Here is a 24431-nt window from a genome sequence, read left to right as displayed (position 1 = left end):
GGGTGCACGTCTTTTAGATTGGATGATGAAATGAGGCTCCGTGTGCAGCATGCACATAAAGCGTGTGAACCCAGGGCGATAAAAGGGTTGTCATGCACACGAACACAAGGTTAGGAAAGAGTTTTCCCTGGCAAAATTGTGAAGAAAAATCCATCAGTAAAACAATACACTTACAGACAGATAAAGACAGAAAAAGAATGGTGCTGCACTATGACAAGGCACTCCCCCCAGGGAGAGTCACCCAGATTTGGCAGACCTCCACTAACTGATATATTTTACAGTTCCACTAACTGATATATTTTACAATTCCACTGACCTATGTATCTGAAAATTCCACCAATGTATATATCTGTTCCACTGACTGATCTCACAGTTCCACTGACAAATGTTTCTTACAGTTCCACTGATCTATATATCTCACAGTTCCTCTTACTGATGTATCTCACAGTTCTGCTGACTGGTATATCTCACAGTTCCGCTGACTGGTATATCTCACAGTTCTGCTGACTGGTATATCTCACAGTTCCGCTGACTGGTATATCTCACAGTTCTAATGACTGGTATATCTCACAGTTCCGCTGACTGGTATATCTCACAGTTCCGCTGACTGGTATATCTCACAGTTCAGCTGACTGATATATCTCACAGTTCAGCTGACTGATATATCTCACAGTTCTAATGACTGATAAATCTCACAGTTCTGCTGACTGATATATCTCACAGTTCAGCTGACTGATATATCTCACAGTTCAGCTGACTGGTATATCTCACACTTCTGCTGACTGGTATATCTCACAGTTCTACTGACTGATGTATCTCACAGTTCTACTGACTGATGTATCTCACAGTTCTAATGACTGATATATCTCACAGTTCCACTATTGGATATATCTCACAGTTCCACTATTGGATATATCTCACAGTTCCACTGACCAGTGTATCTCACAGTTCCACTGACCAGTGTATCTCACAGTTCCACTGACCAATGTATCTCACAGTTCTGCTGACTGACATTCCTCACAGTTCTGCTGACTGATATATCTCACAGTTCTAATGACTGATATATCTCACAGTTCTGCTGACTGATATATCTCACAGTTCTAATGACTGATATATCTCACAGTTCTGCTGACTGATATATCTCACAGTTCTGCTGACTGATATATCTCACAGTTCCGCTGACTGGTATATCTCACAGTTCCGCTGACTGATATATTTCACAGTTCTGCTGACTGATATATCTCACAGTTCTGCTGACTGATATATCTCACAGTTCCACTGACTGGTATATCTCACAGTTCTGCTGACTGTTCTGCTGACTGATATATCTCACAGTTCTGCTGACTGATATATCTCACAGTTCTGCTGACTGATATATCTCACAGTTCTGCTGACTGATATATCTCACAGTTCTGCTGACTGATATATCTCACAGTTCTGCTGACAGATATATCTCACAGTTCCACTGACTGTCTCACAGCCCCATCGTCCAGCTCTCCCCGACTGGTGGTCCAGTCCCGCGAGGTGCATCATGAGACTCCGACGGGTACCAAGACACCCGCACAGACTGCCAGCACCAGCAAGAGTTCCTCCCGCAAGCGCAAGCCGGGCTCTGTGGCAACCAGCACCCCCATCCCCAAACAAATGAAGACCTCAGAAAGACACAGTACGTGCCAATGATGATGATGATTATAGGCATACTTGTATAGTTCCTATCCTTGGTTGGAGACCAAGCTTTTAGACCTTTATAAACACGAAGTCATTTGCTCATCTTTTGTTTCCTGTGTCACTGAGTCCGGCTTCAGTCATACACACATGACACAAGTCAGACTTCAGTCATACACACATGACACAAGTCAGACTTCAGTCATACACACATGACACAAGTCAGACTTCAGTCATACACACAAGTCAGACTTCAGTCATACACACAAGTCAGACTTCAGTCATACACACAAGTCAGACTTCAGTCACACACATGACACAAGTCAGACTTCAGTCATACACACAAGTCAGACTTCAGTCATACACACAAGTCAGACTTCAGTCATACACACATGTACACAAGTCAGACTTCAGTCATACACACAAGTTAGACTTCAGTCATACACACAAGTCAGACTTCAGTCATACACACAAGTCCGGCTTCAGTCATACACACTCAAGCCTGTGCACATGCACATACACACACACTCACACTCACACACACATGCACATATATTTGGTGTCATATACTGTACCATGTCAAACTGATGCAAACTAGGCCTATGGTTTGCTCTGTTTGGCCAAATTTCGCGCGGCTAACAGTGAAAAGACGCCCCTCTTAGTCTGGCCCGCTCTTAGCCAATCAAACGCCTCTAACAGCTGAATCATTCCTTTGGCCAAGGCTCTCCACGCCATCTTGTCAGGTTTTCGCTCTGTCTCGTCTAACGCTTTCTTTGGCTATTAAGCGTTTTCATTTGGCCTTATTTTGTTGTATGCGGCTTGCATGTATATTGTGCTTACATTCTGTGTACTCGTTTCGACTCGGCCCCCTCGATTTCTTCGTATTTTTCTACCTCTGAGTCGATCCTGTCTTTCCTTTCTCTGTTGGGGATCGAATTGTTCGCTGGGTGCTTACGCGCGGTACCATGCCTCGTTTGCCATCCTACGAAGGCAGGGATCATGATGCTGGCATATATATTTAGGGGGAGGTATGTACAGGTCCATGTGTGTGCATGCATGAAGACATCCAAACAGACATGTTAACACACAGGGCAGCTGTAGGAGTTGGCTTTATGGTAGTTCACATTTCTGACTTGAGTTTGTGGATAAGAATGATGTTGTCCTTTATGGTAGTTCACATTTCTGACTTGAGTTTGTGGATAAGAACGATATTGTCCTTTATGGTAGTTCACATTTCTGACTTAGTGGATAAGAATGATGTTGTCCCATGCCTCCTTTCCTAGTTCTTGCTGTTTTTGTGTCGGATAACATGTGGTATGCATCTGTTTGATACAATCTACTCTTTATAAGATTGGCTGGGGCTGTTCACAGATACTACATATTAACCCAGTTGACTGAAACACGAGATAGCTGAGTACAGTTCCAAAGTGTTTGAAAGACAAACATTGGAAAGGTAGTGTCACATCAAGTAGTGCTTTGAGATGGCCTTCGTGGTTGGCGAGGCTCAAAACACCATAATTTGATTTGACATCAAGTTGTGGCAGCATACATTTCTGGAATAGAGGGACCCACATTTCATGTGGGAACACTGAAATGAATAAGAAATACTAGAGGGACAACATTTCATGTGGAAACACTGAAATGAATAAGAAATACTAGAGGGACCCACATTTCATGTGGGAACACTCTGAAATGATTATGAAATACTGACTGTTCAGCTCAGAGATGTTGGGACAAGCTTTTCAGTTTTTTTTGCAACACACCCAACTGAGGTAAATTATGATAAAAGTGAAAGTTGCACAGTGTACATCTTTGGCGGTCCTGCTATTTAGAGAGCCTTACAGTATAATACAATACAATACAATACCATCATCATCATGGCCTGGCTTCGCTGACGAAGATCTAGGAAGGGTGTTGTCCACGTCTGATGCAGGCACGCTCATGGCTGACAAGGCCAATGCGGGAAAAGCAGAGTCAGGACGTGTCCTTCAAGCCTGCGCAATGGAATTTTTAGGTGGAGTGCAGTGTGCGCAGTACTGGCCCCACCCTTTACACCCGTGGTTCATCTGCCATAGCCTAGCAAGCTGGGACGGTGACAGTGAGGTCCTCAGGTCGTAGGTTTTATATCAGACTGTCCTTGTCCTAGCCTCTGGCTCAAAAACCTTCCTCGGAGGCACGGGGGCGCGGCTGCTGAAAGTCGGGACATGGCCATGGACCCAGGGTCAATGCATGTTGAGACTGTCCTGCATTCCTTAGCACTTCATGGGTTTTACTTCAGACTTTTCCTTGTCTTAGATGGACTGCCTTCCCAGGCTATCGAGCTCCATCTGCCCACATGTGACAGGTAGCACAGGGTTACATGGTACCTGTGGCAGGTAGAGACCTGACAGTACAATACAATACTACCAAGGTTGGAGCCTTTCAGTACGATGCAATACAATACAATACAGTACAATACAATACTACCAAGGTTGGAGCCTTTCAGTACAATGCAATACAATACAATACTAGAGAGGTAGAAGTTTCCATTGTTTTGTGTGTTGTAGGAACAACAAGGAGAGGTGTTCAGTACAATACAATACAATACAGTACAATACAATACTAGCAAGGTTGGAGTGACCATTTTCATGTGCTGTAAAAACAACCAGGAGAACCATTCGGTATGGGATGATACAGTACAGTGCAATACAGTATGATACAGTACAGTGCAGTACAGTATGATACAGTACAGTGCAATACAGTATGATACAATACAGTATGATACAATACAGTATGATACAATACAGTATGATACAATACAGTATGATACAGTACAGTGCAATACAGTATGATACAATAGAGTGCAATACAGTATGATACAGTACAGTGCAATACAGTATGATACAATAGAGTGCAATACAGTATGATACAATACAGTATGATACAATACAGTATGATACAATACAGTATGATACAATACAGTATGATACAATACAGTATGATACAGTACAGTGCAATACAGTATGATACAATAGAGTGCAATACAGTATGATACAATACAGTATGATACAATACAGTGCAATACAGTATGATACAATACAGTATGATACAGTACAGTGCAATACAGTATGATACAGTACAGTGCAATACAGTATGATACAATAGAGTGCAATACAGTATGATACAATAGAGTGCAATACAGTATGATACAATACAGTGCAATACAGTATGATACAGTACAGTATGATACAATACAGTATATAGATGCAATGCAATGCAATACTAGCAAGGCTGGAGTTGTGTGTGGTGCAGGAACGCCCAGGAGAGCTGTTCAGGAGGAGCTCAGTCCTCTCGGGGGAGCAGTTGCGTCCCCTGAGGGCCCGAAGCGTCCCACCAGGAAGGCCAGAATGGGTGAGTTGGGTGGGCAGGTGTCTGCTTGGTTCAGTGTTCTGTGGTGATGTGGTGACGATGTGGTGATGTGGTGTCACAGGAAGCTAGGGGGTGGGCAGGTGTCTGCTTGGTTCAGTGTTCTGTGGTGACGATGTGGTGATGATGTGGTGTCACAGGAAGCTAGGGGGTGGGCAGGTGTCTCCTTGGTTCAGTGTTTTGTGGTGACGATGTGGTGATGATGTGGTGGTGATGATGTGGTGATGATGTGGTGTCACAGGAAGCTAGGGGGTGGGCAGGAGCCTCCTTGGTTCAGTGTTTTGTGGTGACGATGTGGTGATGTGGTGTCACAGGAAGCTAGGGGGTGGGCAGGTGTCTGCTTGGTTCAGTGTTTTGTGGTGGTGATGTGGTGGTGATGATGATGTGGTGATGTGGTGTCACAGGAAGCTTGGGGTGGGCAGGTGCTTCCTTGGTTCAGTGTTTTGTGGTGGTGATGTGGTGATGATGATGTGGTGATGTGGTGTCACAGGAAGCTAGGGGGTGGGCAGGTGCCTCCTTGGTTCAGTGTTTTGTGGTGGTGATGTGGTGATGATGATGTGGTGTCACAGGAAGCTAGGGGGTGGGCAGGTGTCTCCTTGGTTCAGTGTTTTGTGGTGGTGATGTGGTGATGATGATGTGGTGTCACAGGAAGCTAGGGGGTGGGCAGGTGCCTCCTTGGTTCAGTGTTTTGTGGTGGTGATGTGGTGATGATGATGTGGTGTCACAGGAAGCTAGGGGGTGGGCAGGTGTCTCCTTGGTTCAGTGTTTTGTGGTGGTGATGTGGTGTCACAGGAAGCTAGGGGGTGGGCAGGAGCCTCCTTGGTTCAGTGTTTTGTGGTGGTGATGTGGTGTCACAGGAAGCTAGGGGGTGGGCAGGAGCCTCCTTGGTTCAGTGTTTTGTGGTGGTGATGTGGTGACGATGTGGTGATGTGGTGTCACAGGAAGCTAGGGGGTGGGCAGGTGCCTCCTTGGTTCAGTGTTTTGTGGTGGTGATGTGGTGACGATGTGGTGATGTGGTGTCACAGGAAGCTAGGGGGTGGGCAGGTGCCTCCTTGGTTCAGTGTTTTGTGGTGACGATGTGGTGATGTGGTGTCACAGGAAGCTAGGGGGTGGGCAGCAGCCTCCTTGGTTCAGTGTTTTGTGGTGGTGATGTGGTGATGATGATGTGGTGATGTGGTGTCACAGGAAGCTAGGGGGTGGGCAGGAGTCTCCTTGGTTCAGTGTTTTGTGGTGGTGATGTGGTGATGTGGTGTCACAGGAAGCTAGGGGGTGGGCAGCAGCCTCCTTGGTTCAGTGTTTTGTGGTGACGATGTGGTGATGTGGTGTCACAGGAAGCTAGGGGGTGGGCAGCAGCCTCCTTGGTTCAGTGTTTTGTGGTGGTGATGTGGTGACGATGATGTGGTGTCACAGGAAGCTAGGGGGTGGGCAGCAGCCTCCTTGGTTCAGTGTTTTGTGGTGGTGATGTGGTGACGATGATGTGGTGTCACAGGAAGCTAGGGGGTGGGCAGCAGCCTCCTTGGTTCAGTGTTTTGTGGTGACGATGTGGTGATGTGGTGTCACAGGAAGCTAGGGGGTGGGCAGGAGCCTCCTTGGTTCAGTGTTTTGTGGTGACGATGTGGTGATGATGATGTGGTGATGTGGTGTCACAGGAAGCTAGGGGGTGGGCAGGAGCCTCCTTGGTTCAGTGTTTTGTGGTGGTGATGTGGTGACGATGATGTGGTGTCACAGGAAGCTAGGGGGTGGGCAGCAGCCTCCTTGGTTCAGTGTTTTGTGGTGATGATGTGGTGTGTTGATGTGGTGGTGTGGTGTGGTGATGTGGCAGTGATGTGGTGTGGTGGTGTGATGTGTTGATGTGGTGGTGATGTGGTGTCACAGGAAGCTTGGGGGTGGGCAGCAGCCTTCTTGGTTCAGTGTTTTGTGGCAGTGATGTGGCGTGGCGGTGATGTGGCGATAATGTGGTGTCACTGGAAGCTTGCAGGGGGAGGGGTGTGGGGAGGGGTTCTTTCACTGTTTTTGATGTTGTGTTGGGGGTTTACTTCTCATAACAGTTGTTGCTAGGATTTGTATCTGTGAACAGTTGGGGGTTTTTTTTTGGGGGGGGGCCAGGGGGGGGAGGGGGTGTGTTGGTGTTTTTTTTTCTTTTTCTTCCAGTCATTAGCAGTTGTGATGTATATTTACCTCAGCTAACAACTGTGGATTTGTCCAGGTTTGTTTTTTCTTTTACTTTATGTCATTAGCAGTTGTGATGTATATTTACCTCAGCTAACAGCTGTGGGGTTTTCTCCTGTCAACAGTTGTGGTGATATAGATTTGTTTCACTTAGCGGTTTTGATTTTGTGTGGATTCTCCTGTGTTTACATTGTGATGTGTATTTTCCTTTGTGAGCAGTTGTGATGTGTATTTTCCTTTGTGAGCAGTTGTGATGTGTCTTTTCCTTTGTGAACAGTTGTGATGTGTCTTTTCCTTTGTGAACAGTTGTGATGTGTCTTTTCCTCTGTGAACAGTTGTGATGTGTCTTTTCCTTTGTGAACAGTTGTGATGTGTCTTTTCCTCTGTGAACAGTTGTGGTGTGTCTTTTCCTTTTTGAACATGTGACTATTTTTTTTCTCGGGTTTTCATATATATATATATATATATATTATATGATTTTTTTTTCCAGAGCTGTTTTCTTATATGTTAATGTGATTTCTTTTTCTAAGAGCTATTTTCATTTATTTTGATGCAATTTTTTTCCACGGCTATTTTAATATTTCTTCATGTGATGTTTTTTAAGGGCTGTTTTCAGATATATATATATATATATTTCTGTGATTTTTATTTTCCAGGGTTGTTTTCAGATATATATATTTCTGTGATTTTTTTTTCCAGGGCTGTTTTCAGATATATATATATATATATATATATATATTCCTGTGATTTTTTTTCCCAGGGCTGTTTTCAGATATATATATATATATATTTCTGCGATTTTTTTTTTTCCCAGGGCTGTTTTCAGATATATATATATATATATAGATAGATATATATATATATTTCTGTGATTTTTTTTTCCAGGGTTGTTTTCAGATATATATTTCTGTGATTTTTTTTCCAGGGTTGTTTTCAGATATATATATTTCTGTGATTTTTTTCCCAGGGCTGTTTTCAGATATATATATATATATATTTTTTTTTTTTTTCCCAGGGCTGTTTTCAGATATATATATGTATATATATTTCAGTGATTTTTTTCCAGGGCTGTTTTCAGATATATATATATATTTCTGTTATTTTTTTTCCAGGGCTGTTTTCAGATATATATTTCTGTTATTTTTTTCCCAGGGCTGTTTTCAGATATATATATATATTTCTGTGATTTTTTTCCCAGGGCTGTTTGAAAATGTCAAGGGCCCGATCCCATCCAGCTCAGGGTTGTTCAAAGGTTACGTCTTCCTCCTCACCCATGTGGACAAAACTCCTGACGTGTTGGCCGAAGAGAAACGTCAGTTGCAGAATTCTCCCTTGGAGACTTCGACAGAAGAGAGCACCGATGATGGTGAGCAAGTATAAGGCAGCAGGGTTGTCCTTGAGTTTGATGGGAGGGGGTGTCATGTGTGAGTTATAAGGCAGCAAGGTTGTGATGTGATGACTGTACCCTGCAGGTGTGGTTTATTGTTGTCTACCTTCCCTTCAGAAGTACCCCACATGTGATGTGATGACTGTATCCTACAGGTGTGGTTTATTGTTGTCTACCTTCCCTTCAGAAGTACCCCACATGTGATGTGATGACTGTATCCTACAGGTGTGGTTTATTGTTGTCTACCCTCCCTTCAGAAGTACCCCACATGTGATGTGATGACTGTATCCTACAGGTGTGGTTTATTGTTGTCTACCTTCCCTTCAGAAGTACCCCACATGTGATGTGATGACTGTATCCTACAGGTGTGATTTATTGTTGTCTACCTTCCCTTCAGAAGTACCCCACATGTGATGTGATGACTGTATCCTACAGGTGTGATTTATTGTTGTCTACCTTCCCTTCAGAAGTACCCCACATGTGATGTGATGACTGTATCCTACAGGTGTGGTTTATTGTTGTCTACCTTCCCTTCAGAAGTACCCCACATGTGATGTGATGACTGTATCCTACAGGTGTGGTTTATTGTTGTCTACCCTCCCTTCAGAAGTACCCCACATGTGATGTGATGACTGTATCCTACAGGTGTGGTTTATTGTTGTCTACCTTCCCTTCAGAAGTACCCCACATGTGATGTGATGACTGTATCCTACAGGTGTGGTTTATTGTTGTCTACCTTCCCTTCAGAAGTACCCCACATGTGATGACTGTACCCTACAGGTGTGGTTTATTGTTGTCTACCTTCCCTTCAGAAGTACTCCACATGTGATGACTGTACCCTACAGGTGTGGTTTATTGTTGTCTACCTTCCCTTCAGAAGTACCCCACATGTGATGTGATGACTGTATCCTACAGGTGTGGTTTATTGTTGTCTACCTTCCCTTCAGAAGTACTCCACATGTGATGTGATGACTGTATCCTACAGGTGTGATTTATTGTTGTCTACCTTCCCTTCAGAAGTACCCCACATGTGATGACTATCCTACAGGTGTGATTTATTGTTGTCTACCTTCCCTTCAGAAGTACCCCACATGTGATGACTGTACCCTACAGGTGTGGTTTATTGTTGTCTACCTTCCCTTCAGAAGTACACCACATGTGATGTGATGACTGTACCCTACAGGTGTGGTTTATTGTTGTCTACCTTCCCTTCAGAAGTACCCCACATGTGATGTGATTACTGTATCCTACAGGTGTGGTTTATTGTTGTCTACCTTCCCTTCAGAAGTACCCCACATGTGATGACTGTACCCTACAGGTGTGATTTATTGTTGTCTACCTTCCCTTCAGAAGTACACCACATGTGATGACTGTATCCTACAGGTGTGATTTATTGTTGTCTACCTTCCCTTCAGAAGTACCCCACATGTGATGACTGTACCCTACAGGTGTGGTTTATTGTTGTCTACCTTCCCTTCAGAAGTACCCCACATGTGATGTGATGACTGTATCCTACAGGTGTGGTTTATTGTTGTCTACCTTCCCTTCAGAAGTACCCCACATGTGATGTGATGACTGTACCCTACAGGTGTGGTTTATTGTTGTCTACCTTCCCTTCAGAAGTACTCCACATGTGATGTGATGACTGTACCCTACAGGTGTGGTTTATTGTTGTCTACCTTCCCTTCAGAAGTACCCCACATGTGATGTGATGACTGTACCCTACAGGTGTGGTTTATTGTTGTCTACCTTCCCTTCAGAAGTACTCCACATGTGATGAGAAGTCTGTATCCTACAGGTGTGGTTTATTGTTGTCTACCTTCCCTTCAGAAGTACCCCACATGTGATGACTATCCTACAGGTGTGGTTTATTGTTGTCTACCTTCCCATCAGAAGTACCCCACATGTGATGTGATGACTGTACCCTACAGGTGTGGTTTATTGTTGTCTACCTTCCCTTCAGAAGTACTCCACATGTGATGAGAAGTCTGTATCCTACAGGTGTGGTTTATTGTTGTCTACCTTCCCTTCAGAAGTACCCCACATATGATGTGATGACTGTATCCTACAGGTGTGGTTTATTGTTGTCTACCTTTCCTTCAGAAGTACCCCACGTGTGACATGATGACTGTACCCTACAGGTGTGGTTTATTGTTGTCTACCTTCCCTTCAGAAGTACCCCACGTGTGACATGATGACTGTATCCTACAGGTGTGGTTTATTGTTGTCTACCTTCCCTTCAGAAGTACCCCACATATGATGTGATGACTGTATCCTACAGGTGTGGTTTATTGTTGTCTACCTTTCCTTCAGAAGTACCCCACATGTGACATGATGACTGTAGAAGTACCTGACATGTGACGTGGTGACTGTGGTCTACAGGTGGCGATACGACGGTCATCCCCTTTGACAAAGATCACCTGGTGGCTCAGATCAAGGCGGGGGGAGGCAGTGTGATTTCCAAGTTCCTTCAGTCCTCTTTGGTGAGTGGTGCTGGGCTTGTTTTTTTTTTGGTTTAAAAAAAAAAAAAATTTTTTTACTGTCATTATGTTTTTCATCAATGTTATGTGTGTGAACATAACAGTATGCTGCGGGCTGTGTGTGTGTGTGTCTGTGTGTGTGTTCATTTCAAGTAAAACTGGTGTACTTTTATGAAAGTGGAAATTCTAGTTATAGAAGGTCTTTCTAAAGGTTATACTTCCTTTCTTTTTTCTTTCTTTTTTTTTATGTAGTTGCAGGTCGCAAGTTTAGAATGTGGATGTTATACATACTTTTTCTATATCATTATTGAACTATTGTATGTGCAGTATGAGAATTCAATTCATAATGATGAGTTTGTGGCAAGGTTTCTTATTCCAGACTATTTTATTGTAATGTACACATACATGTTTGAGAACACATCTCTTTTTCGGCATGCTGCAGTGGTTCTCTTCTCCTGTGTGTTGGTGCTTTTCCTGGCAGTCAGCAATCTATAATGATTTTACAGAAGCTTTTCTTATCCTGAAACTTTTTCTTAAGATATTTCTTGACGTACATTATTTTGTAATGTGTGTGTATGTATTTGTGTGCGTGTGTGTGGAGGGCAAGGGGCTTTTGGTGTGTGTGGTAGATTGGTATGCTGTGCCGTATTGCTTGCTTGTGTGTATTTGACTTTGTATGTGTTGTTTTTTGACCTTCTGGTCCAGTCTTTGTCATGTTTCGTGTGTTTGGCTTTGTATGTTGGCTTTGTATGTGTTGTTTTTTGACCTGGTCCAGTCTGTGTCATGTTTTGTGTGTTTGACTCGGCTGTGGGCTGTGGTGAGCGACGTCTGTGGATGCACAATTGACTTCCAGATGGAGGAATAAAGATGTATTGTATTGTATTGTATCTCATGTTGATCCTCACATATAGAGGTGGGTTTTATATATATGTGATCCTTTTTAACCCGCCATGTAGGCAGCCATGCTCTGTTTTCGGGGGTGGTTCTCTGACAAGGAAGGGCTGTGTGTATGTGTCTGCAGGCGGGGTCAGGGAAGAAGATGTTCCTGATCTCGGACACCTTTCAGCGCACTGTGAAGTACCTGCAGTGTCTGGCTGCCAACGTGCCGGCTGTCTCTCACACCTGGATCACCCACTCCTGCACACAGGTGGGCACCCTCACTCGGCAGCCGCTGATTCAGTTGTATTGTATCGCCTGTTGTCATACAAGGAAATCAGTACAAATATGAATACAGATGTTTTACTGATCAGGCCCTTGGCCCATACCAAGACAGGTTGAGTTATTACTTTTGCTATCAGTTGGTTCCTGACAAGGAAATAAGTAATATACTAGAAAGAGACTTTGATAGGTGCTTTCATTCAGCTCTGAAAACCACGTCAGTGGACTCTCAGACTTTGGTCTGATTCACAAACCAGTTTCAAGTTTAGTTCTGAGACTTATCTAATTCATTACAGACTAAATATTGCTGTAAAGTGAAGTGTATATGTTTCTGTAACTTGACAGTTCAGCATATGATTTTTGACTGTGATTTCACCAGATAGTTCAGCATATGATTTTTGACTGATTTCACCAGATAGTTCAGCATATGATTTTTGACTGTGATTTCACCGGATAGTTCAGCATATGATTTTTGACTGTGATTTCACCAGATAGTTCAGCACATGATTTTTGACTGTGATTTCACCAGATAGTTCAGCACATGATTTTTGACTGTGATTTCACCAGATAGTTCAGCACATGATTTCACCAGATAGTTCAGCACATGATTTTTGACTGTGATTTCACCAGACAGCACATGATTTTTGACTGTGATTTCACCAGATAGTTCAGCACATGATTTTTGACTGTGATTTCACCAGATAGTTCAGCATATGATTTTTGACTGATTTCACCAGATAGTTCAGCACATGATTTCACCAGATAGTTCAGCACATGATTTTTGACTGTGATTTCACCAGATAGTTCAGCACATGATTTTTGACTGTGATTTCACCAGATAGTTCAGCACATGATTTTTGACTGTGATTTCACCAGATAGTTCAGCATGTGATTTTTGACTGTGATTTCACCAGATAGTTCAGCACATGATTTCATCAGATAGTTCAGCACATGATTTTTGACTGTGATTTCACCAGATAGTTCAGCACATGATTTTTGACTGTGATTTCACCAGATAGTTCAGCACATGATTTTTGACTGTGATTTCACCAGATAGTTCAGCATGTGATTTTTGACTGTGATTTCACCAGATAGTTCAGCACATGATTTCATCAGATAGTTCAGCACATGATTTTTGACTGTGATTTCACCAGATAGTTCAGCACATGATTTTTGACTGTGATTTCACCAGATAGTTCAGCACATGATTTTTGACTGTGATTTCACCAGATAGTTCAGCACATGATTTTTGACTGTGATTTCACCAGATAGTTCAGCACATGATTTTTGACTGTGATTTCAGGAAGCCTGACCTGCACCAAGGTGACGGAGAATGTTGATGTTTTTGACTTTTTGTGTTCACTATCATTTGTTTTGCATGTTAGATGAACGGCTTCTCTTTACAAAGTCCATAAAGTAATTTTCTGTAATTGTATTTAGAAATTTGTTTTATATTTCACCTCAAATTTACCGGGTTTCCCCCAGCTCACCATTCATCTCCCCCCCCCCCCCCCCCCCCCACTTCCTCGTCAAAACGATGATACCCAGATGCATACATTAATACTCCAAAATGTCTTCATATGTGTGATGACATTAATCCAGATTCCTCCTGCTTGTATTGTATTCCACCAGCACAGAGAGAGCTGTATGATAGTGAGAGCTGTATGATAGTGGAGCTGTATGATAGTGAGAGCTGTATGATAGTGAGAGCTGAGCTGTATGATAGTGGAGCTCTATGATAGTGAGAGCTGAGCTGTATGATAGTGATAGTGAGAGCTGTATGATAGTGGAGCTCTATGATAGTGAGAGCTGAGCTGTATGATAGTGATAGTGAGACTGTATGATAGTGGAGCTCTATGATAGTGAGAGCTGAGCTGTATGATAGTGAGAGCTGTATGCTGTATGGTAGTGGAGCTGTATGATAGTGAGAGCTGTATGCTGTGTGGTAGTGGAGCTGTATGATAGTGAGAGCTGTATGATAGTGGAGCTGTATGATAGTGAGAGCTGTATGCTGTATGATAGTGGAGCTGTATGATAGTGAGAGCTGTATGATAGTGGAGCTGTATGATAGTGAGAGCGGTATGATAGTGAGAGCTGTATGGTAGTGAGAGCTGTATGATAGTGAGAGCTGTATGATAGTGAGAGCTGTATGATAGTGAGAGCTGTATGATAGAGTTGTATGATAGTGGAGCTGTATGATAGTGAGAACTGTATCATAGTGGAGCTGTATTATAGTGGAGCTGTATGATATTGCTTTGTCCGCTGCCATGGGAACTCATTTACAGCTTAGTCTTTTGTGAAGGACTACGACTCTCAAAACTTAGAGGCAAAATTGTACTGGTTCTTAGTGCTGCAGTCTTGGGGGCTAGTTGGCCTTTAGGAACCATCCCAACGCCGACTGTCCTAAAACCCTCGTGGCTGAGAGAGTGGGGATGTAAGTTGATTTTAAAAAAGGAAATTAACAGTACTCCAACCCTTCTCCCAAGACCTTGCTCTTCTTGTCAGTTTCAAAGAAAGAAAAAAGTGAACAGGGATGAGGAACTGGTAGTCAGAAGTTTTGGAGACAAAAATGAATTAAAAAGTTTGTTGTGTATGTTATGGCAAGATTGTGTATGAGGTTCTTCGGTGTCTCTGTGTGTGCTTTCTGTGACAGTTTGTTGTGTGTTCATGTGAAGATTGTGTATGAGATATGTAGGTATATGTGTATGTGATTTCTGTGACAGTCGTTGTGTATTCATGTGAAGATTGTGTATGAGATATGTAGGTACATGTGTATGTGATTTCTGTGACAGTCGTTGTGTATTCATGTGAAGATTGTGTATGAGATATGTAGGTACATGTGTATGTGATTTCTGTGACAGTCGTCGTGTGTTTAGGCAAAGATTGTGTGTGAGATATGTAGGTACATGTGTATGTGATTTCTGTGACAGTCGTTGTGTGTTTAGGCAAAGATTGTGTGTGAACATCTTATTCAAACTCCAAGACTGTGTCAGAGAAGTGAAAAACTGGATGACAGAAAACAAACTGAAACTAAACGATGATAAGACTGAAGCCCTCAGACTCCTTCCCCCATCAGTAGATGCCACTTCCCTGCCCTCCACTGTCAATCTCTGAAACTCTTCTCTTTCTCTGATCATGTCCATGACCTTAGCTTTTTTCTCCGTAAAGATCTTTCCATGCAGTATCACATCAGCAAAACCTGTCAAGCAGACGAACTCAGATGAATCAGCTCCATATGCCACTACCTCACACTCAACGCAACCAAAACACTAGTTAGTTCATGCATAGTCTCTAGATTAGACTATTGCAACTCTCTCCTCATCGGTTGTCTGCAAACACTCCTCAGACCACTACAGCAGGTACATAACTCGGCCGCCAGATCGATTTATAAAGCAAAAAGAACCGCACACTGCACACCCCTTCTAAAAGAGTTGCACTGGTTACCCACAGAGCAGAAAATCAAATACAAAGCCGTCTGTCTCTGCATCTGCAACCATGTCATATCTAGAACTGCACCCGGATACCTCTCTGACATCTTTGAGATCTGTGTACCCTCCTGTTCTTGTTGCTCTGCTGCAGATGATGGAAACTTCTGCGTCCCAAAATACAAAAGAGAACAGCATGGTGGTCGAGCATTTTCATCATCTGCTGTTGAGATATAGAACTCTTTGCCTCACCACGTCCGTCACACCCCCTCACTGCCTTCCTTTAAATCTAACCTCAAGACTTTCCTCTTCCAGCAGCATTTCCTCTGCACCCTCTGTCAGTCATGAAAGTAGTTAGTTAATTCTGTAGGTATATTTGTAACACTGTATTGTGTGCCGAATGGATGGATGGATGGATGCATGTATGTATGTATGTTTGTATTGTATGTACAAATTTGTATGCGCATATATATGTTTATTGTGCATGATTTGAGTTGAGGACTTCAGTGTGTACTGTATGCGTGTGTGTGATTGTGAAGCGTTTTGTGCAGTGAGGAAAGTCCTGGATCTGTGTGTGCTTTCTGTCAGAGTTTGTTGTGTACTTGTCAGAGTTTGTTGTGTACTTGTCAGAGTTTGTTGTGTACTTGTCAGAGTTTGTTGTGTACTTGTCAGAGTTTGTTGTGTACTTATGCCCATGTTTTGTGTGTGTGTTTGTTGTTGTTTATTTTATGAAGGTATCTGTTTATTTTTTGTTTTGTTTTCAAATGTCCAGAATCGACTTCTGGATTACAAGGACTATGTCTTACCTGCTGGCATCAGTCTGGAAAAACATGCCATTTTGGAGAGGTAGGTGAGCTTTGTTCCTGTACTGGTGTGGGTGTCTGTAGGTGTCTGGCAGGGTAGGGTACATGTGTGGGTATCTGTTTTTGTCATGTTACTGTGCTTTGACAGGGTAGGGTACATGTGTGGGTATCTGTTTTTGTCATGTTACTGTGCTTTGGTAGAGTGGGGTACATGTGTGGGTATGGATGTTATGTTGCTGTGCTTTGGTAGGGTTGGGTACATGTGTGGGTATGGATGTTATGTTGCTGTGCTTTGACAGGGTAGGGTACATGTGTGGGTATGGATGTTATGTTACTGTGCTTTGACAGGGTAGGGTACATGTGTGGGTATGGATGTTATGTTACTGTGCTTTGACAGGGTAGGGTACATGTGTGGGTATGGATGTCATGTTACTGTGCTTTGGCAGGGTAGGGTACATGTGTGGGTATGAATGTTATGTTACTGTGCTTTGACAGGGTGGGGTACGTGTGTGGGTATGGATGTTATGTTACTGTGCTTTGACAGGGTGGGGTACATGTGCACTGATGTTTCCTGGGTCAGTAGAGTGTGTTAAACACCAGTACACACTGATGTTTCCTGGGTCAGTAGAGTGTGTTAAACACCAGTGCACACTGATGTTTCCTGGGTCAGTAGAGCGTGTTAAACACCAGTACACACTGATGTTGCCTGGGTCAGTAGAGTGTGTTAAACACCAGTACACACTGATGTTTCCTGGGTCAGTAGAGCGTGTTAAACACCAGTACACACTGATGTTGCCTGGGTCAGTAGAGCGTGTTAAACACCAGTACACACTGATGTTTCCTGGGTCAGTAGAGCGTGTTAAACACCAGTACACACTGATGTTTCCTGGGTCAGTAGAGCGTGTTAAACACCAGTACACACTGATGTTGCCTGGGTCAGTAGAGTGTGTTAAACACCAGTACACACTGATGTTTCCTGGGTCAGTAGAGCGTGTTAAACACCAGTACACACTGATGTTGCCTGGGTCAGTAGAGTGTGTTAAACACCAGTACACACTGATGTTTCCTGGGTCAGTAGAGTGTGTTAAACACCAGTACACACTGATGTTTCCTGGGTCAGTAGAGTGTGTTAAACACCAGTACACACTGATGTTTCCTGGGTCAGTAGAGCGCGTTAAACACCAGTACACACTGATGTTTCCTGGGTCAGTAGAGCGCGTTAAACACCAGTACACACTGATGTTTCCTGGGTCAGTAGAGCGCGTTAAACACCAGTACACACTGATGTTTCCTGGGTCAGTAGAGCGTGTTAAACACCAGTACACACTGATGTTTCCTGGGTCAGTAGAGCGCGTTAAACACCAGTACACACTGATGTTTCCTGGGTCAGTAGAGCGTGTTAAACACCAGTACACACTGATGTTTCCTGGGTCAGTAGAGCGTGTTAAACACCAGTACACACTGATGTTTCCTGGGTCAGTAGAGCGTGTTAAACACCAGTACACAATGATGTTTCCTGGGTCAGTAGAGCGTGTTAAACACCAGTACACAATGATGTTTTTCCTGGGTCAGTAGAGTGAGTTAAACACCAGTGCACAATGATGTTTTTCCTGGGTCAGTAGAGTGAGTTAAACACCAGTGCACAATGATGTTTTTCCTGGGTCAGTAGAGCGTGTTAAACACCAGTACACACTGATGTTTCCTGGGTCAGTAGAGCATGTTAAACACCAGTACACACTGATGTTTCCTGGGTCAGTAGAGTGTGTTAAACACCAGCACACAATGATGTTTCCTGGGTCAGTAGAGCGTGTTAAACACCAGTACACAATGATGTTTTTCCTGGGTCAGTAGAGCGTGTTAAACACCAGTACACAATGATGTTTCCTGGGTCAGTAGAGCGTGTTAAATATCAGCACACACTGATGTTTCCTGGGTCAGTAGAGTGTGTTAAACACCAGTACACACTGATGTTTCCTGGGTCAGTAAAGCGTGTTAAACACCAGTGCACACTGATGTTTCCTGGGTCAGTAGAGCGTGTTAAACACCAGCACGCAATGATGTTTCCTGGGTCAGTAGAGCGTGTTAAACACCAGCACACACTGATGCCTGTTGCACAGATCGCCCAGCGTGACATGTCTGGCGGGGCAGCGGGTGTTGCTGACGTCATCAGTGGCTGGCTTCCTGGAGGTGTGGACATCCATTCTGGAGCTGGCTCAGTGCAAGGTCCTCAGCAAGTTTGCTGGCAACGCTGCTGGAAGTGCGTTCATTGACATGGTTCTTACACTGATAATGTACATGTCAGTTACCATAGTAATTTGCCTTGAAATCTGTATGCATGTTAGGTTTGTTGAGCAGTGTATTGGCACATGTAGGGTCTGTGCATATTATGCCATTCCAAGTTTCTCTTCAGGTGTGAGGAAATAGCTTGTATGTCTGTAGTTTGTAGTGGAAATGTATTTTGACACAAACACAGCTTGTACAACTGTAGTTTGTGGTGGAAATGTATTTTGACACAAACACAGCTTGTACAACTGTAGTTTGTGGTGGAAATGTATTTTGACACAAACACAGCTGGTACGTCAACAGTCAATATCCTGTTTTATTCCAGTATTTTACCCATAGAGGTAAACGTCATTCAGATTTCATGTCAACAGTCAATCTCTCAGATTTCATGTTGACAAAGTCAAAGAACATTTAGATTTCATGTTGACACAGTCAAATAACATTTAGGTTTCATGCCCACGTCATTTTGAAAGTTTCATTTTGTTTTGTTTTTTATGTGAGATTAAAAAAAAAACCCAACCTAACCCTTCCATATCAGCTGCTGTTTGGGGAAGGGAGAATTGTGTAAGAAAGGGAGAAAAACTGAATGTCTCAGGTGAGTAAAGAAAGTGTATATCCCGTCTAAAGAAATAATTTTGTGTCTATGTTGTTTGACATGGGTCAGGCAAATGAGCTGTCTGTTTAGGGGAGGGGGGGGAGGGGGTGGGAAACTGAATGTCTCAAGTGAATGAAGAAAGTGTATATCTAGTGTAAGGAAATGATTGATGTGGGCGTTGTTTCAGACCGGTCGGGCGTGGAGGTGGTGGTGACGGACCACACGTGCGTGAAGAGCATGGAGGACAAGGCGCGGGTGCTGGGGGTGCCGGTGGTGAGCACTGAGTGGGTGGTGCAGTGCCTCATCAACAACCGCCTCCTCCCGCACACCGCGCATCCCAAGTACGCACACACCTACTTCAAACTGGTGGCGAAGAGCAGCCAGGACACCAGCTGAAAAAGCATCACTGGAACAGAAACCTGGCGGAGAATGAACACGACCTGTGGTGGACTACTGCGCCAGGCAGGAAAACCAGTCCCTGGTTGATTAAGGGCTGAGAGCTGACAAATTGTTAAAGAGCACAGCTCTGCCTGAGTGAAAGTTGGTCACGATGTGCTGACCTTTTTTTTTATTTTCTTTGTGGCTCGCCTTTTTTTTTTTTTTTTTTTTTTTGCAACAGTGGCTGAAGCCAAGTTGGCTGTACAGACTCCTTTGGAATCCCTCCTTCCACAAACTGGAGAGTGAACCATTGTACAGTTCTTTTTTGTTGTTGTTGTTGTTGTTTTTTTACTGATCCCACACAAACCAAAGACATTCATGGTAATGGGGAGTACAACTCCTTTGGGGACCTGGCATTGACAGACTGAAGGCATTAGGGACTACAGAGCCTTTCCTAGGATCCAACATAGACAGACACACTGAAGGCACTAGGGACTACAGAGCCTTTCCTAGGATCCAACGTAGACAGACTGAAGGCATTAGGGACTACAGAGCCTTTCCTAGGATCCAACATAGACAGAGAGACAGAAGGCATGAGGGACTACAGAGCCTTTCCTAGGATCCAGCATAGACAGACAGACAGAAGGCATTAGGGACTACAGAGCCTTTCCTAGGATCCAACATAGACAGACAGACAGAAGGCTTGAGGGACTACAGAGCCTTTCCTAGGATCCAGCATAGACAGACAGACAGAAGGCTTGAGGGACTACAGAGCCTTTCCTAGGATCCAACATAGACAGACTGAAGGCATTAGGGACTACAGAGCCTTTCCTAGGATCCAACATAGACAGACAGACAGAAGGCACTAGGGACTACAGAGCCTTTCCTAGGATCCAACATAGACAGACAGACAGAAGGCACTAGGGACTACAGAGCCTTTCCTAGGATCCAACATAGACAGACAGACAGAAGGCTTGAGGGACTACAGAGCCTTTTCTAGGATCCAACATAGACAGACAGACAGAAGGCTTGGGGGACTATAGAGCCTTTTCTAGGATCCAACATAGACAGACAGACAGAAGGCTTGAGGGACTATAGAGCCTTTCCTAGGATCCAACATAGACAGACAGAAGGCTTGAGGGACTATAGAGCCTTTCCTAGGATCCAACATAGACAGACAGACAGAAGGCTTGAGGGACTATAGAGCCTTTTCTAGGATCCAACATAGACAGACAGACAGAAGGCATTAGGGACTATAGAGCCTTTTCTAGGATCCAACATAGACAGACAGACAGAAGGCATTAGGGACTACAGAGCCTTTCCTAGGATCCAACATAGACAGACAGACAGAAGGCTTGAGGGAGTACAGAGCCTTTTCTAGGATCCAACATAGACAGACAGACAGAAGGCTTGAGGGACTATAGAGCCTTTTCTAGGATCCAACATAGACAGACAGACAGAAGGCATTAGGGACTATAGAGCCTTTTCTAGGATCCAACATAGACAGACAGACAGAAGGCATTAGGGACTACAGAGCCTTTCCTAGGATCCAACATAGACAGACAGACAGAAGGCTTGAGGGACTACAGAGCCTTTCTAGGATCCAACATAGACAGACAGACAGAAGGCATTAGGGACTACAGAGGCTTTCCTAGGATCCAACATAGACAGACAGACAGAAGGCATTAGGGACTACAGAGCCTTTCCTAGGATCCAACATAGACAGACACACTGAAGGCTTGAGGGACTACAGAGCCTTTCTAGGATCCAGTACAGCTAGAAAGAAGGCTGAACAGGAGGCAGCCTCTGTATTCACTGAACAGGTTGCTTTGGATTGGCTGTCCTGTACAGCCGACAAAGGTGTGTTTTATCACTGAAGGTTTGCCACAGCTCAGACAAGAAGGGTTCTTGGTTTGCCCAGTCCCACTCAATAATAATGATAATGATATACATTTATATAGTGCTTACCCAGCAGCTCCAAGCACACTTAACAATATATCTATTGTGAATTAGACACAGCGCTATAAAAAAAAAAAAAAGAAGTTAAGATACAAGCTAGCTGGAAAAAAAAAATTCTTAAAAAAAAAGTGTAAATCACTGACAGCTCAGCTGATCGGACAGGAACAGCCAGTTGGTGGACTGTGCAACCAGATCCAGACTTCATCTCCAGCATCACTGTATTGGGGCCATTCAGGGTCACTTGCAGGGTGGTCTCCACACATATTGTTTGAATGAACTGCCGTCATCTCCAGCATCACTGTATTGGGGCCATTCAGGGCCACTTGCAGGGTGGTCTCCACACACATTGTTTGAATGAACTGCCGTCATCTCCAGCATCACTGTATTGGGGCCATTCAGGGCCACTTGCAGGGTGGTCTCCACACATATTGTTTGAATGAACTGCCGTCATCTCCAACACAAGTATTAACTGAGGCTTGAATTGTTGTAGCCGAGATACACGTTGTGAGGGACTGCTGAGGAGGGGTGTGGGTGACGGAGAGTGGAGCAGTGTTGAAGGTTTCAACTGATGACAATAACACTGATCAGGTCAGACATAATGATGCTGAAATGATGTTTACAACCCTTTATCTGTTGGTGTTTCTTGAAGAATAGAACCCCTGTTTTATGTCATGTATTTGATATGATGTATTTAACCCATCATCTGATGATGTTTTGTGAAGAATAAAACCTCTCCTTTACTTAACGATGTTTGATTGATGTGTATAACCCATCATCTGATGATGTTTTGTGAAGAATAAAACCTCTCCTTTACTTAACGATGTTTGATTGATGTGTATAACCCATCATCTGATGATGTTTTGTGAAGAATAGACCCCTGTTTATGTCATGTATTTGATATGATGTATTTAACCCATCATCTGATGATGTTTTGTGAAGAATAAAACCTCTCCTTTACTTAACGATGTTTGATTGATGTGTATAACCCATCATCTGATGTTTTTTGAAGAATAAAACCTCTCCTTTACATAACGATGTTTGATCGATGTATATTACCCATCATCTCATGGTGTTTTTTGAAGAAAAAAACCTCTCCATCTCCTTAATGATGTTGAGATGATGCATTTTACCAATTGTTTAATGGTGTTTTAGAGGAAGAACGCCTCTGTTTTACATGTCTCTGTATTACATGCTGTGGATCAAACTTGCAGTTGTGGAGATCATTCCAAGAAATGTGAGCTTGTGCTTGGTTCAGCAGCCGGCATAACAAACCGTGAGCTGACTACAGTCGAGGACTGGGATCTGCTGGCTCATAGTCTACGTCCACCTTTCCCCCAGTGTTTCGTAGAACTCTTTGTGCTCTATATTTTCAGCGACCGTCAACGTCAGAGCCTGCCGGAAATAATGTTCCTGAACGACTGTCAAAAATCCTGTTGTCATTCATATCCATTGCCTTTTTTTTTTCCTCATGTCAAAAATTGAAAGTGTTGAATTGTGAATGGTTTCATAAATCATGTCAAGAAGAGAGAAGTGAAAGTTGATTTCAAAGATCTGAGTTTTGTTGTTGAATTTGGAATGAAGGATATGTCAGACTTGTAAATTCCTGTAAATAACAGTGGTGTGTCTTGAATTTCAAATTAAAAAAAAAAAAGTCAGAACATTTTGTTAAGTTTTGGAAATGCTTTAACAGTCATTGAGGTGTGGTGATAGATCACTACAGGTGTCAGTGGAATGAAATAAATGAATAGATAGAAAAACTTTTTTCATGTTGGTGCTGCATGTTAGATTCAGGGGAAATCACTTCTGACCGAAAAGCACAGTAGCCAAATCGTAAGATGAAATTTTGTTCTTTTTTTTTTCTCTCTCTCTCTCTCGCTTATTTTCATAGATGAAAAAGAATTTTAATATATGTCATAAACCACTGATAAATGTTGATTCTTGTTATTTTTTAAAGTCATGTGACCTGAAGAGAAAAGTGTTCTGCACAGAGGACTCCGAGTTTTGTTACTGAAGTTTTCATACAGAAACTTTGAACACACAAAAATCGAAAATATCAGAAATTCTGTCAGAGACGTGCATTGTTATTTTAACACTGCAAAAAATATGGTTGTTTCTTTTTTTAATTCACAAAACACATGCTGACAGACACACTCACATTTAAACTAAAGAACACACACACACACGACACAGAGGTGCACACAACACACACACATGCAAGTGCACACACACAGATAGAGTTCAAAATGATCAAAAGAATTTATTGTTGTTGATCATGTTCACAAAATTGCACGGCATGGGCTGATGAAGTATGTTTACGCTGTCTGTGACAAGAAAGCTGTGCATGATCATGTCAGATGTGCAAGAAAGATTAAAAAAAGAATGTGCATTGAGAGATTACCAATAAATTTCAACCCGAAATATATCTGAGTGTTTGACGTACTTTTCCTCAGGTAAAGATTAAACATGTATAAATTTCAATCCAAAATACATCTGTTTGTCATTTGTTTCCTGTGGTAAAGATTTCACACAATTTTGAATCCCCGAAAATGAATATGATAACTTTAGCGGCAGAGTGAAAACAGTGATACATGGTAAACCCCACAGTTGATGTATGCAGAGTGAAAACAGTGATACATGGTAAACCCCACAGTTGATGTATGCAGAGTGAAAACAGTAATACATGGTAAACCCCACAGTTGATGTATGCAGAGTGAAAACAGTGAT

General features: G+C 43.0%; 1 protein-coding gene across 5 annotated transcripts in view; it reads left to right on the top strand.

The window, feature by feature from the left end:
* The window catches only part of LOC143296874 (uncharacterized), a 110974-nt gene extending 86847 nt beyond the window's left edge, over positions 1 to 24127 (top strand). For all 5 annotated transcript variants that reach the window (XM_076608851.1, XM_076608852.1, XM_076608853.1 and 2 more), the window contains exons 32-39: positions 1481 to 1666; positions 4957 to 5055; positions 8438 to 8605; positions 11009 to 11109; positions 12128 to 12253; positions 16462 to 16535; positions 18610 to 18749; positions 19558 to 24127. In XM_076608851.1, coding sequence (XP_076464966.1) covers positions 1481 to 1666; positions 4957 to 5055; positions 8438 to 8605; positions 11009 to 11109; positions 12128 to 12253; positions 16462 to 16535; positions 18610 to 18749; positions 19558 to 19766 — 1103 coding nt within the window. In that variant the 3' untranslated portion in view covers positions 19767 to 24127. The remainder of the gene's footprint in view (positions 1 to 1480; positions 1667 to 4956; positions 5056 to 8437; positions 8606 to 11008; positions 11110 to 12127; positions 12254 to 16461; positions 16536 to 18609; positions 18750 to 19557) is intronic.
* The last annotated feature ends 304 nt before the right edge of the window (positions 24128 to 24431 follow it).

This window comes from Babylonia areolata, chromosome 22, assembly GCF_041734735.1.
Source record: "Babylonia areolata isolate BAREFJ2019XMU chromosome 22, ASM4173473v1, whole genome shotgun sequence".
NCBI classification, from domain to species: Eukaryota; Metazoa; Mollusca; class Gastropoda; order Neogastropoda; family Buccinidae; genus Babylonia; species Babylonia areolata.
The sequence above is the reverse complement of the archived record's forward strand: the minus strand, read 5'-3'. Positions and strand labels throughout refer to the sequence as shown.